The sequence below is a fragment of the Podarcis filfolensis genome (genome assembly GCF_964270895.1).
Source record: "Podarcis filfolensis genome assembly, chromosome: Z".
Taxonomy (NCBI): Eukaryota; Metazoa; Chordata; class Lepidosauria; order Squamata; family Lacertidae; genus Podarcis; species Podarcis filfolensis.
In genome coordinates, this window is record NC_139617.1 from 50,086,127 (window position 1) to 50,108,626 (window position 22,500).

Consider the following 22,500-nt stretch of genomic DNA (forward strand, 5'->3'; position numbering starts at 1 on the left):
TTCCTCCCATGGAAAATCCCCTCTAGGGTTCTAGAACTCTATGGTAAGCTTTCCTGGCGTGGGAAAATCCCCTCTAGGCTTCTAGAACTCTATGGAAATGCATTCTGTAAAAAAAAGGGGGGGGAAATCCCCTCTAGGCTTCTGGAACTCTATGGAAATGCATTCTGTTAAAAGGGGGGGGGGGGAAATCCTCTCTAGGCTTCTAGAACTCTATGGAAATGCATTCATTCTGTTAAAAAGGGGGGGAAAATCCCCTCTAGGCTTCTAGAACTCTATGGAAATGCATTCTGTCAAAAAAGGAAAAATCCTCTCTAGGCTTCTGGAACTCTATGGAAATGCATTCTGTTAACAAAAGGAAAAATCCTCTCTAGGCTTCTAGAACTCTATGGTAATGCATTCCGTTTAAAAGGGAAAAATCCTCTCTAGGCTTCTAGAACTCTATGGAAATGCATTCTGTCAAAAAAAGGAAAAATCCTCTCTAGGCTTCTAGAACTCTATGGAAATGCATTCTGTCAAAAAAGGGGAAAATCCTCTCTAGGCTTCTAGAACTCTATGGAAATGCATTCTGTCAAAAAAGGAAAAATCCTCTCTAGGCTTCTAGAACTCTATGGAAATGCATTCTGTCAAAAAAGGGGGGGGAATCCTCTCTAGGCTTCTAGAACTCTATGGAAATGCATTCTCTCAAAAGAGGAAAAATCCTCTCTAGGCTTCTAGAACTCTATGGAAATGCATGCCATTAAAAAAAAATAAGGACTCACATGGAAAATCCCCTCTAGGCTTCCAGAACTCTATGGCAATGCCCGCTCTTCAAAACAGGAAACGGAATCAGCTTCCCTCGCCTGCGAAATCCCCTCTAGGACCCCAGAACTCTATGGCATGTCGGGAAACGAATTCGGATGTCCTAGAACTCTATGGTGCCTGTCGGGAAACGAGTTCGAATCTCGCCGTCCCCTCTAGCCTCTCTCTCTCTCTCTCTGCTTCCTCCCCCAGGTCCTCCGGCCGCCGCCATCCCTTCCTTCCCGCCCCCAGGAGGATGCGTCCCCGGGCCCGCCTCAAAACCCCCACTTCCTCTTCCTGCCCCGCCTCCCGACGTTAGCCAGGTGACCGCCCTCCTCATGTCCTGCCTCAAGGGGCCTCCGGGGCCCAACAGGAAGTTCCATGAGCTCAGCAGGAAGTTCCCCAACGACGACCTCCTCGCCAACAGGAAGTTCAACGAGGCCAACAGGATGTTCCCCCCCAACGACGACCTCCTCGCCAACAGGAAGTTCAACGAGGCCAACAGGAAGTTCCCCAACGACGACCTCCTCGCCAACAGGAAGTTCAACGAGGCCAACAGGAAGTTCCCCCCCAACGACGACCTCCTCGCCAACAGGAAGTTCAACGAGGCCAACAGGAAGTTCCCCCCCAACGACGTCCTCGCCGACAGGAAGTTCCCCCCCGACGACTTCCTCCCCAGCAGGAAGTACCCCGCCGGCGACAGAATCGCCGGCAGGAAGTTCCCCCCCAACGACGAGCTCCTCGCCAACAGGAAGTTCAGCGAGGCCAACAGGAAGTTCCCCCCCGACGACTTCCTCCCCAGCAGGAAGTACCCCCCCGGCGACGTCATCGCCAACGAGGGCGTGGCCAAGGCCCTGGACCCGCCCCCCCTCTTCTACCCGGCGACCGGGGAGGTGATCGCCAACCAGTACGCCGTGCCGGCCAGTCCTCCCAGCGCCGAATCCCTAGAGTGCCCCACCTGCGGCCACGCCTACAACTCCGCCCACAAGAGGCCCCGCCTCCTCTCCTGCCTCCATTCGGTCTGCGAAGAATGCCTTCAGATCCTCTACGAATCGTGTCCCAAGTACAAGTTCATTTCCTGCCCCTCGTGCAAACGTGAAACGGTCCTTTTCACCGACTACGGATTGGCCGCCCTGGCCGTCAACACCCGCCTCCTGGCCCGCCTCCCCCCGGCCGACCCGGCCAATCGCAACCCGCCGCCCTGGGGGGCCGGCGAATCGGAGAGGGGCTGCTACCAGAGCTTCCGGCAGTATTGCGGGGCGGCGTGCAACTGCCGGGTGAGGAATCCCGTGGCGTCCTGCGCCGTCATGTGACTCGAACCCGGGACCAGTTGGATTTCCCCCAGGATTCCTGCACCGTCATGTGACTCGGACCCGGGACCTGGGAGATGGACTCGAACCCGGGACCCGTCGGATTTCCCCCGGGGTTACTGCACTGTCACGTGACTCGAACCCGGGACCCTGTCGATTTGTGCACTGTCATGTGACTCGGACCCGGGACACGGGACATGGACTCGAACCCGGGACCTGGGAGCCCGTTGTCTCCTGCGCCATGATGGTTCTCGAACCCGGGACCCGTCGGATTTCCCCCGGGGTTGCTGCCCCGTTGTGTGACTCGAACCCTGGACCCTGTCATATGATTCGAACCCGGGACCCTGTCATGGGACTTGAACGCGGGACGCCATCATGTGATTCAAACCCGGGACATGGGAGGCTGGAGTGGGACTTGAACCCGGGACACGGGACATGGACTCGAACCCGGGACCCGTCGGATCCTGCACTGTCATGGGACTTGAACCCGGGACGCCATCATGTGATTCAAACCCGGGACATGGGAGGCTGGAGTGGGACTCGAACCCGGGACCAAGGAGGCCCTCATGTGATTTGAACCCGGGACATGGACTCGAACCCGGGACCAGTCGGATTTCCCCCGGGTTCCCTGCCCCATTGTGTGACTTGAACCCGGGACCCCGTCGATTCCTGCACCGTCATGGGACTCGAACCTGGGAGGCCGGAGTGGGATTCGAACCCAGAGCCCGGGACCCTGTCATGTGATTCGAACCCGGGACACAGGAGGCCGGAATGGGATTCAAACCCGGAGCCCGGAAGAACGTCATGGGAACCCAGAGCATGTGACTTGAACCCGGGACACGGGACTTCAACCCAGGACATGGGACCCGTCATGTGATTCGAACCCGCAACCTGGCACCCGTCATGTGACTTGAACCCGGAGCCTGGAAGCCCGTCATGTGACTTGAACCCGGGACATGGGACCCGTCATGTGATTCGAACCCGGGACACAGGAGGCCGGAATGGGATTTGAACCCGGAGCCCGGAAGAGCATAATGTGATTCGAACCCAGGACTCAGGAGCCTGTCATGTGATTCCCGGACTTGAACCCGGGAGATGGAAGGCCGGAGTGGGACTTGAACCCGGAGCCCCCAACCATGTCATGTGACTCGAACCCGCAACCTGGCACCCGGGAGCCCGTCATGTGACTCGAACCCGGAGCCCGGAAGTCACGTGATTCGAACCCGGAGCCCGGAAGTCATGTGACTCGAACCCGGAGCCTGGAAACCCGTCACGTGATTCGAACCCGTATCCCAAATCCAAATTCCTTTCCTGTCCGTCTTGCAAGAGGGAGAGCGTCCTCTTCACCCATTGGCCGCCCTGGCCGTCAACACCCGCCTCCTGGCCCGCCTCCCCCCGGCCGACCCGGCCAATCGCAACCCGCCGCCCTGGGGCGCCGGCGAATCGGAGAGGGGCTGCTACCAGAGCTTCCGGCAGTACTGCGGGGCGGCGTGCAACTGCCGGGTGAGGAATCCCGTGGCGTCCTGCGCTGTCATGTGACTCGGACCCGGGACACGGGACCCGTCAAATTTCCCCCAGGATTCCTGCACCGTCATGTGACTCGAACCCAGGGCACGTACTCGAACCCGGGACCTGGGACCTGGGAGCCCGTTGTCATGGTTCTCGAACCCGGGACCCGGGAGATGGACTCGAACCCAGGAGATGCAAGCCCAGGACGGGACTCGAACCCGGGACGGGTCGGATTTCCCCCGGGGTTACTGCACTGTCACGTGACTGGAACCTGGGACCCTGTCGCTTCCTGCACTGTCATGTGACTCGGACCCGGGACCCAGGAGATGAACTCGAACCCGGGACCTGGGAGCCCGTTGTCTCCTGCGCCATCATGGTTCTCGAACCCGGGACCCGTCGGATTTCCCACGGGGTTGCTGCCCTGTCACGTGACTCGAACCCGGGACCCTGTCGATTCCTGCGCTGTCATGTGACTCGAACCCGGGACCCTGTCACGTGATTCGAACCCGGGACCCTGTCATGGGACTTGAACGCGGGACGCCATCACGTGATTCAAACCCGGGACATGGGAGGCTGGAGTGGGAGTTGAACCCGGGACACGGGACATGGACTCGAACCCGGGACCTGGGAGCCCGTTGTCTCCTGCGCCATGATGGTTCTCGAACCCGGGACCCGTCGCATTTCCCCAGGGTCACATGACTCGAACCCGGGACCCTGTCATGTGATTCGAACCCGGGACGTGGGAGGCTGGAGTGGGACTCGAACCCGGGACCGAGGAGGCTGTCATGTGATTTGAACCCAGGGCCCGGGATATGGACTCGAACCCGGGAGCTGCAAGCCCAGAACGGGACTCGAACCCGGAACGGTCGGATTTCCCCCGGGTTCCCTGCCCCACTGTGTGACTTGAACCCAGGACCCCGTCAATTCCTGCACCGTCATGGGACTCGAACCCGGGAGGCCGGAGTGGGATTCGAACCCGGAGCCCGGGACCCTGTCATGTGATTTGAACCCGGGACACAGGAGGCCGGAATGGGATTTGAACCCGGAGCCCGGAAGAACGTCATGGGAACCCAGAGCATGTGACTTGAACCCGGGACACGGGACTTCAACCCAGGACATGGGACCGGTCATGTGATTCGAACCCGCAACCTGGCACCTGTCATGTGACTCGAACCCGGAGCCTGGAAGCCCGTCATGTGACTTGAACCCGGGACATGGGACCCGTCATGTGATCTGAACCCGGGACACAGGAGGCCGGAATGGGATTCGAACCCGGAGCCCGGAAGAGCGTCATGTGATTCGAACCCGGGACCCTGTCATGTGATTCGAACCCAGGACTCAGGAGCCTGTCATGTGATTCCCGGACTTGAACCCGGGAGATGGAAGGCCGGAGTGGGACTTGAACCCGGAGCCCCCAACCATGTCATGTGAGTCGAACCCGCAACCTGGCACCCGTCATGTGACTTGAACCCGGAGCTTGGAAGCCCGCCATGTGACTCGAACCCGGAGCCCGGAAGTCATGTGATTCGAACCCGGATCCCGGAAGTCACGTGATTCGAACCCGGAGCCCAGAAGTCATGTGATTCGAACCCGGAGCCCGGAAGTCACGTGATTCGAACCCGCATCCCAAATCCAAGTTCATTTCCTGCCCCTCGTGCAAACGTGAAACGGTCCTCTTCACCGACTACGGATTGGCCGCCCTGGCCGTCAACACCCGCCTCCTGGCCCGCCTCCCCCCGGCCGACCCGGCCAATCGCAACCCGCCGCCCTGGGGGGCCGGCGAATCGGAGAGGGGCTGCTACCAGAGCTTCCGGCAGTACTGCGGGGCGGCGTGTAACTGCCGGGTGAGGAATCCCGTGGCGTCCTGCGCCGTCATGTGACTCGAACCCGGGACCAGTTGGATTTCCCCCAGGCTTTCTGCACCATCATGGGACTCGAACCCGGGACCAGTCAGATTTCCCCCGGGTTTCCTGCCCCATTGTGTGACTTGAACCCGGGACCCGGGATATGGACTCGAACCCGGGACCAGTCGGATTTCCCCCAGGCTTTCTGCACCATCATGGGACTCGAACCCGGGACCAGCCGGATTTCCCCCAGGTTTCCTGCCCCATTGTGTGACTCGAACCCGGAACCTTGTCATGGGACCGGAAGCCGGGAGGCCGGAGTGGTATTCGAACCCGGGACACGGGAGGCTGGAGTGGGATTTGAACCCAGAGCCTGGAGGCCCATCATGTGACTCGAACCCGGGACATGGGATATGGACTCGAACCCGGGACCAGTCGGATTTCCCCCGGGGTCACGTGATTCAAGGGAGGCCGGAATGGGATTCGAACCCGGAGCCCGGAAGAGCGTCATGTGATTCGAACCCGGGACCCTGTCATGTGATTCGAACCCAGGACTCAGGAGCCTGTCATGTGATTCCCGGACTTGAACCCGGGAGATGGAAGGCCGGAGTGGGACTTGAACCCGGAGCCCCCAAACATGTCATGTGAGTCGAACCCGCAACCTGGCACCCGGGAGCCCGTCATGTGACTCGAACCCGGAGCCTGGAAGTCACGTGATTCGAACCCGGAGCCCGTCATGGGATTCGAACCCAGGAGCCCGTCTTATGATTTGAACCCGCAGCCCAGAAGAACGTCATGCAACTCGAACCCGGAACCCGGGAGCCCCAACCATGTCATGTGAGTCGAACCCGGAGCCTGGAAGCCCGTCATGCGATTCGAACCGGGAGCCCGGAAGTCACGTGATTCGAACCCGGAGCCAGAAGTCACGTGATTCGAACCCGCACCCCAAATCCAAATTCCTTTCCTGCCCCTCCTGCAAACGGGAAACGGTCCTCTTCACCGACTACGGATTGGCCGCCCTGGCCGTCAAGACCCGCCTCCTGGCCCGCCTCCCCCCGGCCGACCCGGCCAATCGCAACCCGCCGCCCTGGGGCGCCGGCGAATCGGAGAGGGGCTGCTACCAGAGCTTCCGGCAGTATTGCGGGGCGGCGTGCAACTGCCGGGTGAGGAATCCCGTGGCGTCCTGCGCCGTCATGTGACTCGGACCCGGGACCCGGGACCCGTCAAATTTCCCCCAGGGCATTTCCCACGGGGTTACTGCACTGTCATGTGACTTGAACCCGGGACCTGGGAGATGGACTCGAACCCGGGAGCCGCAAGCCCAGAACGGGACTCGAACCCGGGACCGGTCGGATTTCCCCCGGGGTTACTGCACTGTCACGTGACTCGAACCCGGGACCTGGGAGATGGACTCGAACCGGGGACACAGGACCCGTCGAATTTCCCCCGGGCTTTCTGCACCATCATGGGACTCGAACCCGGGACCCCGTCGATTCCTGCACCATCATGGTTCTCGAACCCGGGACCGGGCGGATTTCCCCCGGGTTTCCTGCCCCATTGTGTGACTTGAACCCGGGACCCGGGAGATGGACTCGAACCGGGGACACAGGACCCGTCGAATTTCCCCCGGGCTTTCTGCACCATCATGGGACTCGAACCCGGGACCCCGTCGATTCCTGCACCATCATGGGACTCGAACCCGGGACCTTGTCATGGGACTCGAACCCGGGACCTTGTCATGGGACTCGAACCCGGGAGGCCGGAGTGGGATTCGAACCCAGGACCCGGGATATGGACTGCAAGCCCAGAACGGGACTCAAACCCGGGACCGGTCGGATTTCCCCCCGGGTTCCCTGCCCCATTGTGTGACTCGAACCCAGGACCCGGGACATGGACTCGAACCGGGGACCCGTCGAATTTCCCCGAGGCTTTCTGCACCGTCATGGGACTCGAACCCACGACCCTGTCATGGGACTTGAACCCGGGACCAGGGACCCCGTCATCTGATTCGAACCCAGAGCCCGGAAGCCCGTCATGTGATTCAAACCCGGGACCTTGTCATGGGACTCGAACCCGGGAACCTGTCATGGGACTTGAACCCGGGACACCATCATGTGGTGTCCCATCAAACCCGGGACATGGGAGGCTGGAGTGGGACTCGAACCCGGGACCAAGGAGGCCGTCATGTGATTTGAACCCAGGACTCGAACCTGGGAGCTGCAAGCCCAGAACGGGACTTGAACCCGGGACCAGTCGGATTTCCCCCAGGCTTTCTGCACCGTCATGGGACTCGAACCCGGGACCTGCAAGCCCAGAAGGGGACTCGAACCCGCGACCCTGCCATGGGACTTGCACCCGGGACCAGGGAACCCGTCATGTGATTCGAACCCGGGACCCTGTCATGTGATTCGAACCCAGGACTCAGGAGCCCGTCATGTGATTCGAACCCAGAGCCCGGAAGCCCATCATGTGATTCGAACCCGGGACCTTGTCATGTGATTCGAACCCAGAGCCCGGAAGCCCGTCATGTGATTCGAGCCCGGGACCCTGTCATGTGATTCGAACCCGGAGCCTGGAAGCCCGTCATGTGATTCGAACCCGGGACCCTGTCACGTGACTTGAACCCGGGACCAGGGACCCCGTCATGTGATTCGAACCCAGGACTCAGGAGCCCGTCATGTGATTCGAACCCGTATCCCAAATCCAAATCCCTTTCCTGTCCGTCTTGCAAGAGGGAGCGCGTCCTCTTCACCCATTGGCCGCCCTGGCCGTCAAGACCCGCCTCCTGGCGACCCGGCCAATCGGGGAGAGGGTGGGAAGCCGGTGGGTCATGTGACTCGGACCCGGGACAACGTCGTTTCCTGCACCGTCATGGGATTCGAACCCGGAGCCTGGAAGCCCGTCATGTGACTTGAACCCGGGACAAGGGACCCGTCATGTCATTCGAACCCGGGACACAGGAGGCCGAAATGGGATTCGAACCCGGAGCCTCAAAGAACGTCATGGGACTCGAACCCAGGACCCTGTCATGTGACTCGAACCCTCCACCTGGAAGGATTTGGATTCGAACCCGGAGAATGGAAGCCCATCATGTGATTCGAACCTGGGACCCTGTCGTGTGATTCGAACCCGGGACACAGGAGGCCGGAAGGGGATTTGAACCCGGAGCCCGGAAGCCCATCATGTAACTTGAACCCGGGACACGGGACCCATCATGTCATTCGAACCCGGGACACAGGAGTCCGGAATGGGATTCGAACCCGGAGCCCTGAAGAACGTCATGGGACTCGAACCCAGGACCCTGTCATGTGACTTGAACCCTCCACCCGGGATTCGAACCCGGAGAATGGAAGCCCATCATGGGATTCAAACCCGGAGCCCGGATTTGGAGCCAGGACCCCGCCATGGGACTTGAACCCGCAACCCGGGACCCTGTCATCGGACTCGAACCCAGGACCAGGGACCCTGTCAAGTGATTCGAACCCGCAACCCGGATCCCTGTCAAGGGACTCGAACCCGCAACCCGGATCCCTGTCATGGGACTCAAACCCGCAACCCGGGACCCAGTCATGTCACTCGAACCCAGGACCAGGGACCCTGTCAAGTGATTCGAACCCGGAACCAGGGACCCAGTCATGTCATTCGAACCCAGGACCAGGGACCCTGTCAAGTGATTCGAACCCGCAACCCGGGACCCAGTCATGTCATTTGAACCCAGGACCAGGGACCCTTTCATGGGACTCGAACCCGGGACATGGGACACCGTCGTCATGTCACTCGAACCCGGGACCAGGGACCCTGTCAAGTGATTCGAACCCGCAACCTGGACCCTTTCATGGGACTCGAACCCGCAACCCGGGACCCAGTCATGTCACTCGAACCCTGGACCAGGGACCCTGTCAAGTGATTCGAACCCGCAACCCGGGACCCTTTAATGGGACTCGAACCCGCAACCCGGATCCCTGTCATGGAACTCGAACCTGCAACCCGGGACCCAGTCATGTCACTCGAACCCAGGACCAGAGACCCTGTCAAGTGATTCGAACCCGGAACCCGGGACCCTTTCATGGGACTTGAACACACAACCCGGGACCCAGTCATGTCACTCGAACCCAGGACCATGGACCCTGTCATGGGACTCGAACCCGGGACCCGGGACCCTTTCATGGGACTTGAACCCGGATCCCCATCATGTGACTCGAACCCTTGACCCGGGAGGATTGGGATTCGAACCCGGAGAACGGAAGCCCATCATGTGATTCGAACCCGCAACCCGGGACCCTGTCATGGGACTCGAACCCGCAACCCGGATCCCTTTCATGGGACTCGAACCCGCAACCCGGATCCCTGTCATGGGACTCGAACCCGCAACCCGGATCCCTTTCATGGGACTCGAACCCGCAACCCGGGACCCTTTCATGGGACTTGAACCCGCAACCCGGGACCCAGTCATGGGACTTGAACCCGCAACCCGGGACCCAGTCATGGGACTTGAACCCGCAACCCGGATCCCTGTCATGGGACTCGAACCCGCAACCCGGGACCTCCTGTGACATCAAGTCACTCGAACCCGGGACCTGTCGCATTTCCCCCAGGGCTGCCATCTTTGATTCCAGCGCTCGAACCCAGGACCCGCCCCATCATGTGACTCGAACCCGGGACCCGCCATCTATTCCGGGCTCTGTGATTGGATGGTTTACGGGCGCCGGACAACGGCGCTCTGCGATTGGACGATTTCGAGGCTCTGTCGCCGGGCAGATTACGGACGTCGCCCGACGGAGCTCTGCGATTGGACGATTTCGAGGCTCTGCTGCCGGGCGGATTATGGACGTCGCCCGACGGAGCTCTGCTATTGGACGATCTCGAGGCTCTGTTGCCAGGCGGATTACGGACGTCGCCCGACGGAGCTCTGCGATTGGACGATTTCGAGGCTCTGTCGCCGGGCGGATTACGGACGTCGCCCAACAGAGCTCTGTCATTGGACGATTTCCAGCCTCCGTCCAACGGGACTCTGTCATTGGACGATGTGGGGCTCTGTCGCCGGGCAGTTTATGGGCATAGTGCTCTGGGATTGGACGATTTCCGGCCGCCACCCAATGGGAGGATTTCCAGGCTCTGTCGCCGGGCGGTTTCCAGGCAATCGGCCAAGGGGACTCTGTCATTGGACGACTTCAGGGCTCTGTTGCCGGGCAGTTTTCGTTCGCTGCTCAACGGAGCTCTGTCATTGGACGATTTCCAGGCTCCGCCCAACGGGACTCTGTCATTGGACGACTTCAGGGCTCTGTCGCCGGGCGGTTTTCGTCCGCTCCTCAATGGGACTCTGTCATTGGGTGACTTCAGGGCTCTGTCGCCGGGCGGTTTACAGGCTCCACCCAACGTACCTCCCTGATTGGACGATTTCCAGGCTCCGCCCAACGGGACTCTGTCATTGGGCAACTTCAGGGCTCTGTTGCCGGGCGGTTTACGGACGCCGCCCAACGGGACTCTGTCATTGGACGATTTCCAGGCTCCGCCCAACGGGACTCTGTCATTGGACGACTTCAGGGCTCTGTCGCCGGGCGGTTTTCGTCCGCTGCTCAACGGAGCTCTGTCATTGGACAATTTCAAGGCTCTGTCGCCGGGCAATTTTCGTCCGCTGCTCAACGGAGCTCTGTCATTGGGCGATTTCCAGGCTCCGCCCAACGGGACTCTGTCATTGGACGACTTCTAGGCTCTGTCGCCGGGCGGTTTTCGTCCGCTCCTCAATGGGACTCTGTCATTGGACAATTTCAGGGCTCTGTTGCCGGGCAGTTTTCGTCCACTACTCAACGGGACTCTGTCATTGGACAATTTCAGGGCTCTGTTGCCGGGCGGTTTTCGTCCGCTGCTCAATGGAGCTCTGTCATTGGACGATTTCCAGGCTCCGCCCGACGGGACTCTGTCATTGGGCGACTTCAGGGCTCTGTTGCCGGGCGGTTTACAGGCTCCACCCAACGTACCTCCCTGATTGGACGATTTCCAGGCTCCGCCCAACGGGACTCTGTCATTGGACGATTGAGAGACGATTTCCCCCTTCTCTGATTGGACGATTCCCAGGGGCCACATTGTGAGGGATTGGAGGGGCCAAAAAGGGGCGGAGCTAGAGAGGGAAGGGACCCCTCTAGGACATCCAGCCGGTTATGAGGGGACCATAGAGAGAGAGAAGGGACCCCTCTAGGACATCCGGCACGTCATCAGGGGATCATAGAGAGGGAAGGGACCCCTCTAGGACATCCAGCCGGTTCTTAAGGGATCATAGAGAGGGAAGGGACCCCTCTAGGACATCCAGCCGGTTATGATGTCCAGGTCCTCCAGCCTGACCCCCTTGCAAAGGACCATAGAGAGGGAAGGGACCTCTCTAGGACATCCAGCCTGACCCCCTTGCAAGAGACCATAGAGAGGGAATGCTCCGAATCCTAGAAGGGTCGAGCCATAGAGAGGGAAGGGACCCCTCTAGGACATCCAGCCGGTTATGATGTCCAGGTCCTCCAGCCTGACCCCCTTGCAAAGGACCATAGAGAGGGAAGGGACCTCTCTAGGACATCCAGGGATCATAGAGAGGGAAGGGACCTCTCTAGGACTTCCAGCCGGTTATGAGGGGACCATAGAGAGGGAAGGTACCCCTCCAGGTCCTCCATCCTGACCCCCTTGCAAAGGATCATAGAGAAGGGACCTCTCTAGGACATTCAGCCGGTTATTAAGGGATCATAGAGAGGGAAGGGACCTCTCTAGGACCTCCAGCACGTTATGAGGGGACCATAGAGAAGGAAGGGACCCCTCCAGGTTATCCAGCCTGACCCCCTTGGAAAGGATCATAGAGAGGGAAGGTAATCCAGCACGTGATGAGGGGATCATAGAGAACGGACCCCTCTAGGACCTCCAGCACGTGATTAAGGGATCATAGAGAGGGAAGGCACCTCTCTAGGCCCGGTTAGGAGAGGATCATAGAGAGGGAAGGGACCCCTCCAGCCTGACCCCCTTGCAAAGGATCATAGAGAGAGAAGGGACCTCTCTAGGACATCCAGCCCATTCTTAGGGATCATAGAGAGGGAAGGGACCTCTCTAGAATATCCAGCTGGTTCTTAGGGGATCATAGAGAGGGAAGGGACCCCTCCAGGTCATCCAGCCTAACCCCCTTGCAAGGGATGAATAGGGGACCATAGAGAGGGAAGTCACAGAATCCTAGAAGGGTTGAGCCAGAAGGGAACGCTCCAGGTCATCCCTTGCAAGGGATCATAGAGAGGGAAGGGACCCTTCTAGGATTCCCCTAGAGACACTCCGCCCCCCCCCATTTCCCATCAAGCTTTACTTACACTCCAAGCCCGGGTTCAGGCGGGGACAGTCTAGGATTTGAGCCCCTCTATGGTGAAATTTGGGTTTTTCCAGACCTTTCTAGGACCTCCAGCGGTTACGAGGGGATCATAGAGAGGGAAGGGACCCCGATGGTGCTCCAGACTGACCCGCCCCATAGAAGCCCCTCTAGGGCGCCATCTTGTTCCCCTTCTTGCGAATGCCCTCAATAAAGATATATATATATATATATATATATATTCCTAGAGTGTTTCTGGGTTGCAGGTTCAAAGGGAACCTGGGCGCCTCTGAGCATGTGCAGAGTGCGCCCTTCTCGGGATTGGAGGAGGATCGATAATCAGTAACGGGGGGCTGGATCAATAATCAATCACATGGAGCTGGATCAATAACCCAACACACAGGTTTGGATTGATAACCAATAACACTGGGCTGAATCGATATTCAATAATGTGTTACTGGATCAATAACCAATAACAAGGGGCTGGATCAATAACCAAACACTGGGCTGAATCGATATCCAATAATGTGTTACTGGATCAATAACCAATAACAAGGGGCTGGATCAATAACCAAACACTGGGCTGAATCGATATTCAATAATGTGTTACTGGATCAATAACCAATAACAAGGGGCTGGATCAATAACCAAACACTGGGCTGAATCGATATTCAATAATGTGTTACTGGATCAATAACCAATAACAAGGGGCTGGATCAATAACCAAACACTGGGCTGAATTGATATTCAATAATGTGTTACTGGATCAATAACCAATAACAAGGGGCTGGATCAATAACCAAACACTGGGCTGAATCGATATTCAATAATGTGTTACTGGATCAATAACCAATAACAAGGGGCTGGATCAATAACCAAACACTGGGCTGAATCGATATCCAATAATGTGTTACTGGATCAATAACCAATAACAAGGGGCTGGATCAATAACCAAACACTGGGCTGGATCGATATTCAATAATGTGTTACTGGATCAATAACCAATAACAAGGGGCTGGATCAATAACCAAACACTGGGCTGAATTGATATTCAGTAATGTGTTACTAGATCAATAGCCAATAGCAAGGGGCTGGATCAATAACCAAACACACTGGGCTGAATTGATATTCAATAATGTGTTACTGGATCAATAACCAATAACAAGGGGCTGGATCAATAACCAAACACTGGGCTGAATTTATATTCAATAATGTGTTACTGGATCAATAGCCAATAACAAGGGGCTGGATCAATAACCAAACACTGGGCTGAATCGATATTCAATAATGTGTTACTGGATCAATAACCAATAACAAGGGGCTGGATCAATAACCAAACACTGGGCTGAATTGATATTCAATAATGTGTTACTGGATCAATTATATAGGGTTGGGTTGATAATCAATCACACAGGGCTGGATTGATAACCAATAACACAGAGATTGAGTGGTAATCAATAATGTGGAGCTGGATCGATAACCAATAACATGGGGCCAGATCAATCACTAAGTATTTAAATGATTTATTGGATTGATAATCAATAACATGGGGATGGATTGATAATCAATCACACGGAGCTGGATCGATAACCAATAACATGGGGCCGGATCAATCACTAAGTATTGAAATGATTTATTGGACTGATAATCAATAACATGGGGATGGATTGATAATCAATCACACGGAGCTGGATCGATGATCAATACCATGGGGCCGGATCAATCACTAAGTATTTAAATGATTTATTGGACTGATAATCAATAACACGGGGATGGATTGATAATCAATTATACAGGGTTGGATTGATAATCAATCACACAGAGATGGATTGATAACCAATAACACAGAGATGGAGTGGTAATCAATAATGTGGAGCTGGATCGATAACCAATAACATGGGGCCAGATCAATCACTCAATATTGAAATAATTTATTGCATTGATAATCAATCACACAGGGCTGGATCGATAACCAATAACATGGGGCCGGATCAATCACTAAGTATTTAAATGATTTATTGGACTGATAATCAATAACATGGGGATGGATTGATAATCAATCACACGGAGCTGGATCGATGATCAATCACACAGCGCTGGATTGATAACCAATAACACAGAGATGGAGTGATAATCAATAATGTGGAGCTGGATCGAGAACCAATAACACGGGGCCAGATCAATCACTAAGTATTTCAATGATTCATTGGATTGATAATCAATCACACAGGGCTGGATCGATAACCAATAACATGGGGCCAGATCAATCACGAAGTATTTAAATGATTTATTGGATTGATAATCAATAACACGGGACTGGATTGATAACCAATCACACAGGGCTGGATCGATAATCAATAATGTGTGGCTGGATCGATAACCAATAACATGGGGCCAGATCAATTACTAAGTATTTTAATGATTTATTGGATTGATAATCAATAACTCGGGGCTGGATCGATAATCAATAACATGGGGCCAGATCAATCACTAAGTAGTTAAATCATTTATTGGATTGATAATCAATAAAAAGGGGCTGGATTGATAACCAATCACACAGGGCTGGATTGATAATCAATAATGTGTGGCTGGATCGATAACCAATAACATGGGGCCAGATCAATCACTCAGTATTTAAATTAGGGATTTAAACATATCTCATTGGATATTTAATAATAATAATAATAATAATAATAATAATAATAATAATAACTGAAAGCTAATGAGATTCCTCAAAATTATCTTTTCCTCTAATAATAATAATAATAATAGTAATAATAATAATAATAATAATAATAATAATAATAATAATAATGGCATTTTATCAGGCGACCAGAGGATATGTATAAATGAAATTAATAATAATAATAATAATAATAATAATAATAATAATAATAATAGCAGCATTTTATAAGGGGGCCAGAGGACGGGTATTAATAATAATAATAATAATAATAATAATAATAATAATGGCATTTTATAAGGGTATAAGCTATTTTATAAGGGCATTTTATAATGTGTATAAATGAAATTATTATTATTATTATTAATAATAATAATAATAATAATAATAATAATAATGGCATTTTATAATGTGTATAAATGAAATTAATAATAATAATAATAATAATAATAATAATAATAATAATAATAATATAAGGAGACCAGAGGATGTGTATAAATGAAATTAATAATAATAATAATAATAATAATAATAATAATAATAATGAGACCAAAGACAGGAAGTTGCAGTTTCTGAATCTATTTTATTAGGAGAAGGGAGAGACCTCCGAGGACCATAGAGATGTTCTTCTCATTCCTAGAAGAGAAGGAGAAGAGAAGGTGAAGTTCCCAACGTGGTCCAACTTGGGAAATGTCCATCTTGATGGACAACTGCAACATTTACCTCAATGATCCCTGGATGTCCTAGAGGGTTACCTTCCCTCTCTATGATCCCTTAAGAACCGGCTGGATGTCCTAGAGAGGTCCCTTCCCTCCCTATGATCCCCTAAGAAGGTGCTGGATGTCCTAGAGAGGTCCCTTCCCTCCCTATGATCCCCTAAGAAGGTGCTGGATGTCCTAGAGAGGTCCCTTCCCTCCCTATGATCCCCTAAGAAGGTGCTGGATGTCCTAGAGAGGTCCCTTCCCTCCCTATGATCCCCTAAGAAGGTGCTGGATGTCCTAGAGAGGTCCCTTCCCTCCCTATGATCCCCTAAGAAGGTGCTGGATGTCCTAGAGAGGTCCCTTCCCTCCCTATGATCCCCTAAGAAGGTGCTGGATGTCCTAGAGAGGTCCCTTCCCTCCCTATGATCCCCTAAGAAGGTGCTGGATGTCCTAGAGAGGTCCCTTCCCTCCCTATGATCCCCTAAGAAGGTGCTGGATGTCCTAGAGAGGTCCCTTCCCTCTCTATGGTCCTTTGCCAGGGGGTCAGGCTGGAGGACCTGGAGGGGTCCCTTCCCTCTCTATGATCCCTGGATGTCCTAGAGAGGTCCCTTCCTTCTCTATGGTCCTTTGCAAGGGGGTCAGGCTGGAGGACCTGGACATCATAACCGGCTGGATGTCCTAGAGGGGTCCCTTCCCTCTCTATGATCCCTGGATGTCCTAGAGAGGTCCCTTCCTTCTCTATGGTCCTTTGCAAGGGGGTCAGGCTGGAGGACCTGGACATCATAACCGGCTGGATGTCCTAGAGGGGTCCCTTCCCTCTCTATGATCCCCTAATACCGTAGACTTGGGAAATGTCCATCAAGATAGACCTGGGAAATGTCAATCAAGGTAGACTTGGGAAATGTCCATCAAGATAGACCTGGGAAATGTCAATCAAGATAGACTTGGGAAATGTCCATCAAGATGGACCTGGGAAATGTCCATCAAGGTAGACTTGGGAAATGTCCGTCAAGATAGAGCTGGGAAATGTCCATCAAGGTGGACCTGGGATATGTCCATCAAAATAGACTTGGGAGATGTCCATCAAGATAGACCTGGGAAATGTCCATCAAGATAGACCTGGGAGATGTCCATCAAGGTAGACTTGGGAAATGTCCATCAAGGTGAACCTGGGAAATGTCCATCAAGGTAGACCTGAGATTTCCCAAAATGGGAAATGTCCATCAAGGTAGACCTGAGATTTCCCAAAATGGGAAATGTCCATCAAGATAGACCTGGGAAATGTCCATCAAGGTAGACCTGAGATTTCCCAAAATGGGAAATGTCCATCAAGATAGACCTGGGAAATGTCCATCAAGGTAGACCTGAGATTTCCCAAAATGGGAAATGTCCATCAAGATAGACTTGGGAAATGTCCATCAAGGTGGACCTGGGATATGTCCATCAAAATAGACTTGGGAAATGTCCATCAAAATAGACTTGGGAGATGTCCATCAAGATAGACCTGAGATTTCCCAAAATGGGAGATGTCCATCAAGATAGACCTGAGATTTCCCAAAATGGGAAATGTCCATCAAGGTAGACCTGGGAAATGTCCATCAAGATAGACCTGGGAAATGTCCATCAAGATAGACCTGAGATTTCCCAAAATGGGAAATGTCCATCAAGGTAGACTTGGGAAATGTCCATCAAGATAGACTTGGGGAATGTCCATCAAGATAGACCTGGGAAATGTCCATCAAGATAGACCTGGGAGATGTCCATCAAGGTAGACTTGGGAAATGTCCATCAAGGTGAACCTGGGAAATGTCCATCAAGGTAGACCTGGGAAATGTCCATCAAGGTAGACCTGAGATTTCCCAAAATGGGAAATGTCCATCAAGATAGACCTGGGAAATGTCCATCAAGGTAGACCTGAGATTTCCCAAAATGGGAAATGTCCATCAAGATAGACCTGGGAAATGTCCATCAAGGTAGACCTGAGATTTCCCAAAATGGGAAATGTCCATCAAGATAGACTTGGGAAATGTCCATCAAGATAGACCTGGGAAATGTCCATCAAGGTAGACCTTAGATTTCCCAAAATGGGAAATGTCCATCAAGATAGACCTGGGAAATGTCCATCAAGATAGACCTGAGATTTCCCAAAATGGGAAATGTCCATCAAGGTAGACCTGAGATCTCCCAAAATGGGAAATGTCCATCAGGATAGACCTGAGATCTCCCAAAATGGGAAATGTCCATCAAGATAGACCTGGGAAATGTCCATCAAGGTGGACCTGGGATATGTCCATCAAAATAGACTTGGGAAATGTCCATCAAAATAGACTTGGGAGATGTCCATCAAGATAGACCTGAGATTTCCCAAAATGGGAGATGTCCATCAAGATAGACCTGAGATTTCCCAAAATGGGAAATGTCCATCAAGGTAGACCTGGGAAATGTCCATCAAGATAGACCTGGGAAATGTCCATCAAGATAGACCTGAGATTTCCCAAAATGGGAAATGTCCATCAAGGTAGACTTGGGAAATGTCCATCAAGATAGACTTGGGGAATGTCCATCAAGATAGACTTGGGAAATGTCCATCAAGGTGGACCTGGGATATGTCCATCAAAATAGACTTGGGAAATGTCAATCAAAATAGACTTGGGAGATGTCCATCAAGATAGACCTGAGATTTCCCAAAATGGGAGATGTCCATCAAGATAGACCTGAGATTTCCCAAAATGGGAAATGTCCATCAAGATAGACTTGGGAAATGTCCATCAAGGTGGACCTGGGATATGTCCATCAAAATAGACTTGGGAGATGTCCATCAAGATAGACCTGGGAAATGTCCATCAAGATAGACCTGGGAGATGTCCATCAAGGTAGACTTGGGAAATGTCCATCAAGGTGAACCTGGGAAATGTCCATCAAGGTAGACCTGAGATTTCCCAAAATGGGAAATGTCCATCAAGGTAGACCTGAGATTTCCCAAAATGGGAAATGTCCATCAAGATAGACCTGGGAAATGTCCATCAAGGTAGACCTGAGATTTCCCAAAATGGGAAATGTCCATCAAGATAGACTTGGGAAATGTCCATCAAGATAGACTTGGGGAATGTCCATCAAGGTAGACCTTAGATTTCCCAAAATGGGAAATGTCCATCAAGATAGACCTGGGAAATGTCCATCAAGGTAGACCTGAGATTTCCCAAAATGGGAAATGTCCATCAAGATAGACTTGGGAAATGTCCATCAAGATAGACCTGGGAAATGTCCATCAAGGTAGACCTTAGATTTCCCAAAATGGGAAATGTCCATCAAGATAGACCTGAGAAATGTCCATCAAGATAGACCTGAGATTTCCCAAACTGGGCAATGTCCATCCAGATAGACCTGAGATTTCTCCACCATGGGAAATGTCCATCAAGATAGATCTGAGATGTTCTCCACCAAGCTAGACCTGAGATTTCCCAAACTGGGCAATGTCCATCCAGCTAGACCTGACATTTCCCAAACTGGGAAATGTCCATCAAGATAGACCTGGAAGACGTCCCTCAAGGCAGACCTGACATTTCCCAACCTTGGTAGATGTCCCTCAAGACAGACCTGAGATTCCCCAACCTTGGTAGATGTCCCTCAAGACAGACCTGAGATTCCCCAACCTTGGTAGATGTCCCTCAAGACGGACCTGACATTTCCCAACCTTGGTAGATGTCCCTCAAGACGGACCTGACATTTCCCAACCTTGGTAGATGTCCCTCAAGACAGACCTGAGATTCCCCAACCTTGGTAGATGTCCCTCAAGACGGACCTGACATTTCCCAACCTTGGTAGATGTCCCTCAAGACGGACCTGACATTTCCCAACCTTGGTAGATGTCCCTCAAGACGGACCTGACATTTCCCAACCTTGGTAGATGTCCCTCAAGACGGACCTGACATTTCCCAACCTTGGTAGATGTCCCTCAAGACGGACCTGACATTTCCCAACCTTGGTAGATGTCCCTCAAGACGGACCTGACATTTCCCAACCTTGGTAGATGTCCCTCAAGACGGACCTGACATTTCCCAACCTTGGTAGATGTCCCTCAAGACGGACCTGACATTTCCCAACCTTGGTAGATGTCCCTCAAGACGGACCTGACATTTCCCAACCTTGGTAGATGTCCCTCAAGACGGACCTGACATTTCCCAACCTTGGTAGATGTCCCTCAAGACGGACCTGACATTTCCCAACCTTGGTAGATGTCCCTCAAAACGGACCTGACATTTCCCAAACTGGGCAATGTCCATCCAGATAGACCTGGAAGACGTCCCTCAAGATAGACCTGAGATTTCCCAACCTTGGGAGATGTCCCTCAAGACAGACCTGACATTTCCCAAACTGGCCAATGTCCATCCAGCTCGACCTGACATTTCCCAAACTGGGAAATGTCCATCAAGATAGACCTGGAAGACGTCCCTCAAGGCAGACCTGACATTTCCCAACCTTGGTAGATGTCCCTCAAAACGGACCTGACATTCCCCAACCTTGGTAGATGTCCCTCAAGACGGACCTGACATTTCCCAACCTTGGTAGATGTCCCTCAAGACAGACCTGACATTTCCCAACCTTGGTAGATGTCCCTCAAGACGGACCTGACATTTCCCAACCTTGGTAGATGTCCCTCAAGACGGACCTGACATTTCCCAACCTTGGTAGATGTCCCTCAAGACAGACCTGACATTTCCCAACCTTGGTAGATGTCCCTCAAGACGGACCTGACATTTCCCAACCTTGGTAGATGTCCCTCAAGACGGACCTGACATTTCCCAACCTTGGTAGATGTCCCTCAAAACAGACCTGACATTTCCCAACCTTGGTAGATGTCCCTCAAGACGGACCTGACATTTCCCAAACTGGGCAATGTCCATCCAGATAGACCTGGAAGACGTCCCTCAAGATAGACCTGACATTTCCCAACCTTGGGAGATGTCCCTCAAGACAGACCTGACATTTCCCAAACTGGCCAATGTCCATCCAGCTCGACCTGACATTTCCCAAACTGGGAAATGTCCATCCAGATAGACCTGAGATTTCTCAACCATGGGAAATGTCCATCAAGATAGATCTGAGATGTTCTCCACCAAGCTAGACCTGAGATTTCCCAAACTGGGCAATGTCCAACAAGATAGACCTGAGATTTCTCCACCATGGGAAATGTCCATCAAGATAGACCCGAGATGTTCTCCACCAGGCTAGACCTGAGTTTTCCCAAACTGGGCAATGTCCAACAAGATAGACCTGAGATTTCTCAACCATGGGAAATGTCCATCAAGATAGATCTGAGATGTTCTCCACCAAGCTAGACCTGAGATTTCCCAAACTGGGCAATGTCCATTCAGATAGACCTGACATTTCCCAAACTGGGAAATGTCCATCAAGATAGACCTGGAAGACGTCCCTCAAGGCAGACCTGACATTTCCCAACCTTGGTAGATGTCCCTCAAGACAGACCTGAGATTCCCCAACCTTGGTAGATGTCCCTCAAGACGGACCTGACATTTCCCAACCTTGGTAGATGTCCCTCAAGACAGACCTGAGATTCCCCAACCTTGGTAGATGTCCCTCAAGACGGACCTGACATTTCCCAACCTTGGTAGATGTCCCTCAAAACGGACCTGACATTTCCCAAACTGGGCAATGTCCATCCAGATAGACCTGGAAGACGTCCCTCAAGATAGACCTGAGATTTCCCAACCTTGGGAGATGTCCCTCAAGACGGACCTGACATTTCCCAAACTGGCCAATGTCCATCCAGCTCGACCTGACATTTCCCAAACTGGGAAATGTCCATCGGGACCCGAATTCGGGATACTCACCGCTTCGTCCTGGCAGGCCACTGTGGAGAGAGAGAGAGGAGAGAGGCGGTTATTATGGGATGGAGGACCCTCCGAGGTCCCAGCTTGGAGGACCTGCTTGGAGGACCTGCTTGGAGGACCATCTTGGAGGACTGACTTACTTTCCTTGGGGAAGATCTTGATTTGCTCCGGGGCGAAGCCTCGGTTTTCGCTGCGCTGCCGGAAGCGCTCCAGCAACCCGATTGGCTGGGATTCGGCGTCGCGGACTGGGAAATAAGAAGAATAATTATTAATAAAGATATTAATATTGATTTTATAATTATAAGATTATTGTTCATAATCATTATATTAGTAGTGTTAGTACATCAGTATATTATCAGTATATTATTATTATCAATTAGTTCTCGATAGTGTTATTAAATCAGCATATTATTATTATTATTATTAATTAGTTCTCGATAGTGTTATTAAATCAGCATATTATTATTATTATTATTAATTAGTTCTCGATAGTGTTA

The 22,500-nt window shown here is 52.6% G+C and overlaps 2 protein-coding genes and 2 long non-coding RNA genes across 5 annotated transcripts in view; 1 reads left to right on the top strand and 3 right to left on the bottom strand.

The window, feature by feature from the left end:
• RNF208 (ring finger protein 208) overlaps positions 1-2,139 on the top strand; it is a 4,452-nt gene extending 2,313 nt beyond the window's left edge. The window contains exon 2 of the mRNA XM_083595272.1: positions 991-2,139. Within this exon, the coding sequence (XP_083451398.1) occupies positions 1,116-2,090 (975 nt within the window). The 5' untranslated portion in view covers positions 991-1,115 and the 3' untranslated portion in view covers positions 2,091-2,139. The remainder of the gene's footprint in view (positions 1-990) is intronic.
• Positions 2,140-3,355: 1,216 nt separating this feature from the next.
• On the bottom strand, positions 3,356-4,553 carry LOC310754629. Its single transcript, XR_014543931.1, has 4 exons — positions 4,461-4,553; positions 3,909-4,084; positions 3,756-3,867; positions 3,356-3,626 (listed from the first exon to the last, which is right to left on the bottom strand). It is a non-coding gene; the product is annotated as an uncharacterized lncRNA (long non-coding RNA).
• A 7,635-nt stretch (positions 4,554-12,188) lies between these two features.
• Positions 12,189-12,590, bottom strand: LOC310753945. Its single transcript, XR_014543520.1, has 3 exons — positions 12,517-12,590; positions 12,429-12,466; positions 12,189-12,251 (listed from the first exon to the last, which is right to left on the bottom strand). It is a non-coding gene; the product is annotated as an uncharacterized lncRNA (long non-coding RNA).
• A 3,423-nt stretch (positions 12,591-16,013) lies between these two features.
• Positions 16,014-22,500, bottom strand: part of LOC310754674 (extracellular fatty acid-binding protein-like) — a 16,849-nt gene continuing 10,362 nt past the window's right edge. Inside the window, exons 5-7 of one of the 2 annotated variants that reach the window (XM_083596761.1) lie at positions 22,144-22,248; positions 22,004-22,023; positions 16,014-16,086 (exon numbers count right to left, since the gene is read on the bottom strand). In XM_083596761.1, coding sequence (XP_083452887.1) covers positions 16,081-16,086; positions 22,004-22,023; positions 22,144-22,248 — 131 coding nt within the window. In that variant the 3' untranslated portion in view covers positions 16,014-16,080. Of the gene's footprint in view, positions 16,087-17,849; positions 17,876-21,984; positions 22,024-22,143; positions 22,249-22,500 lie in introns of those variants that run through there. The other variant, XM_083596760.1, reaches the window with a different exon arrangement.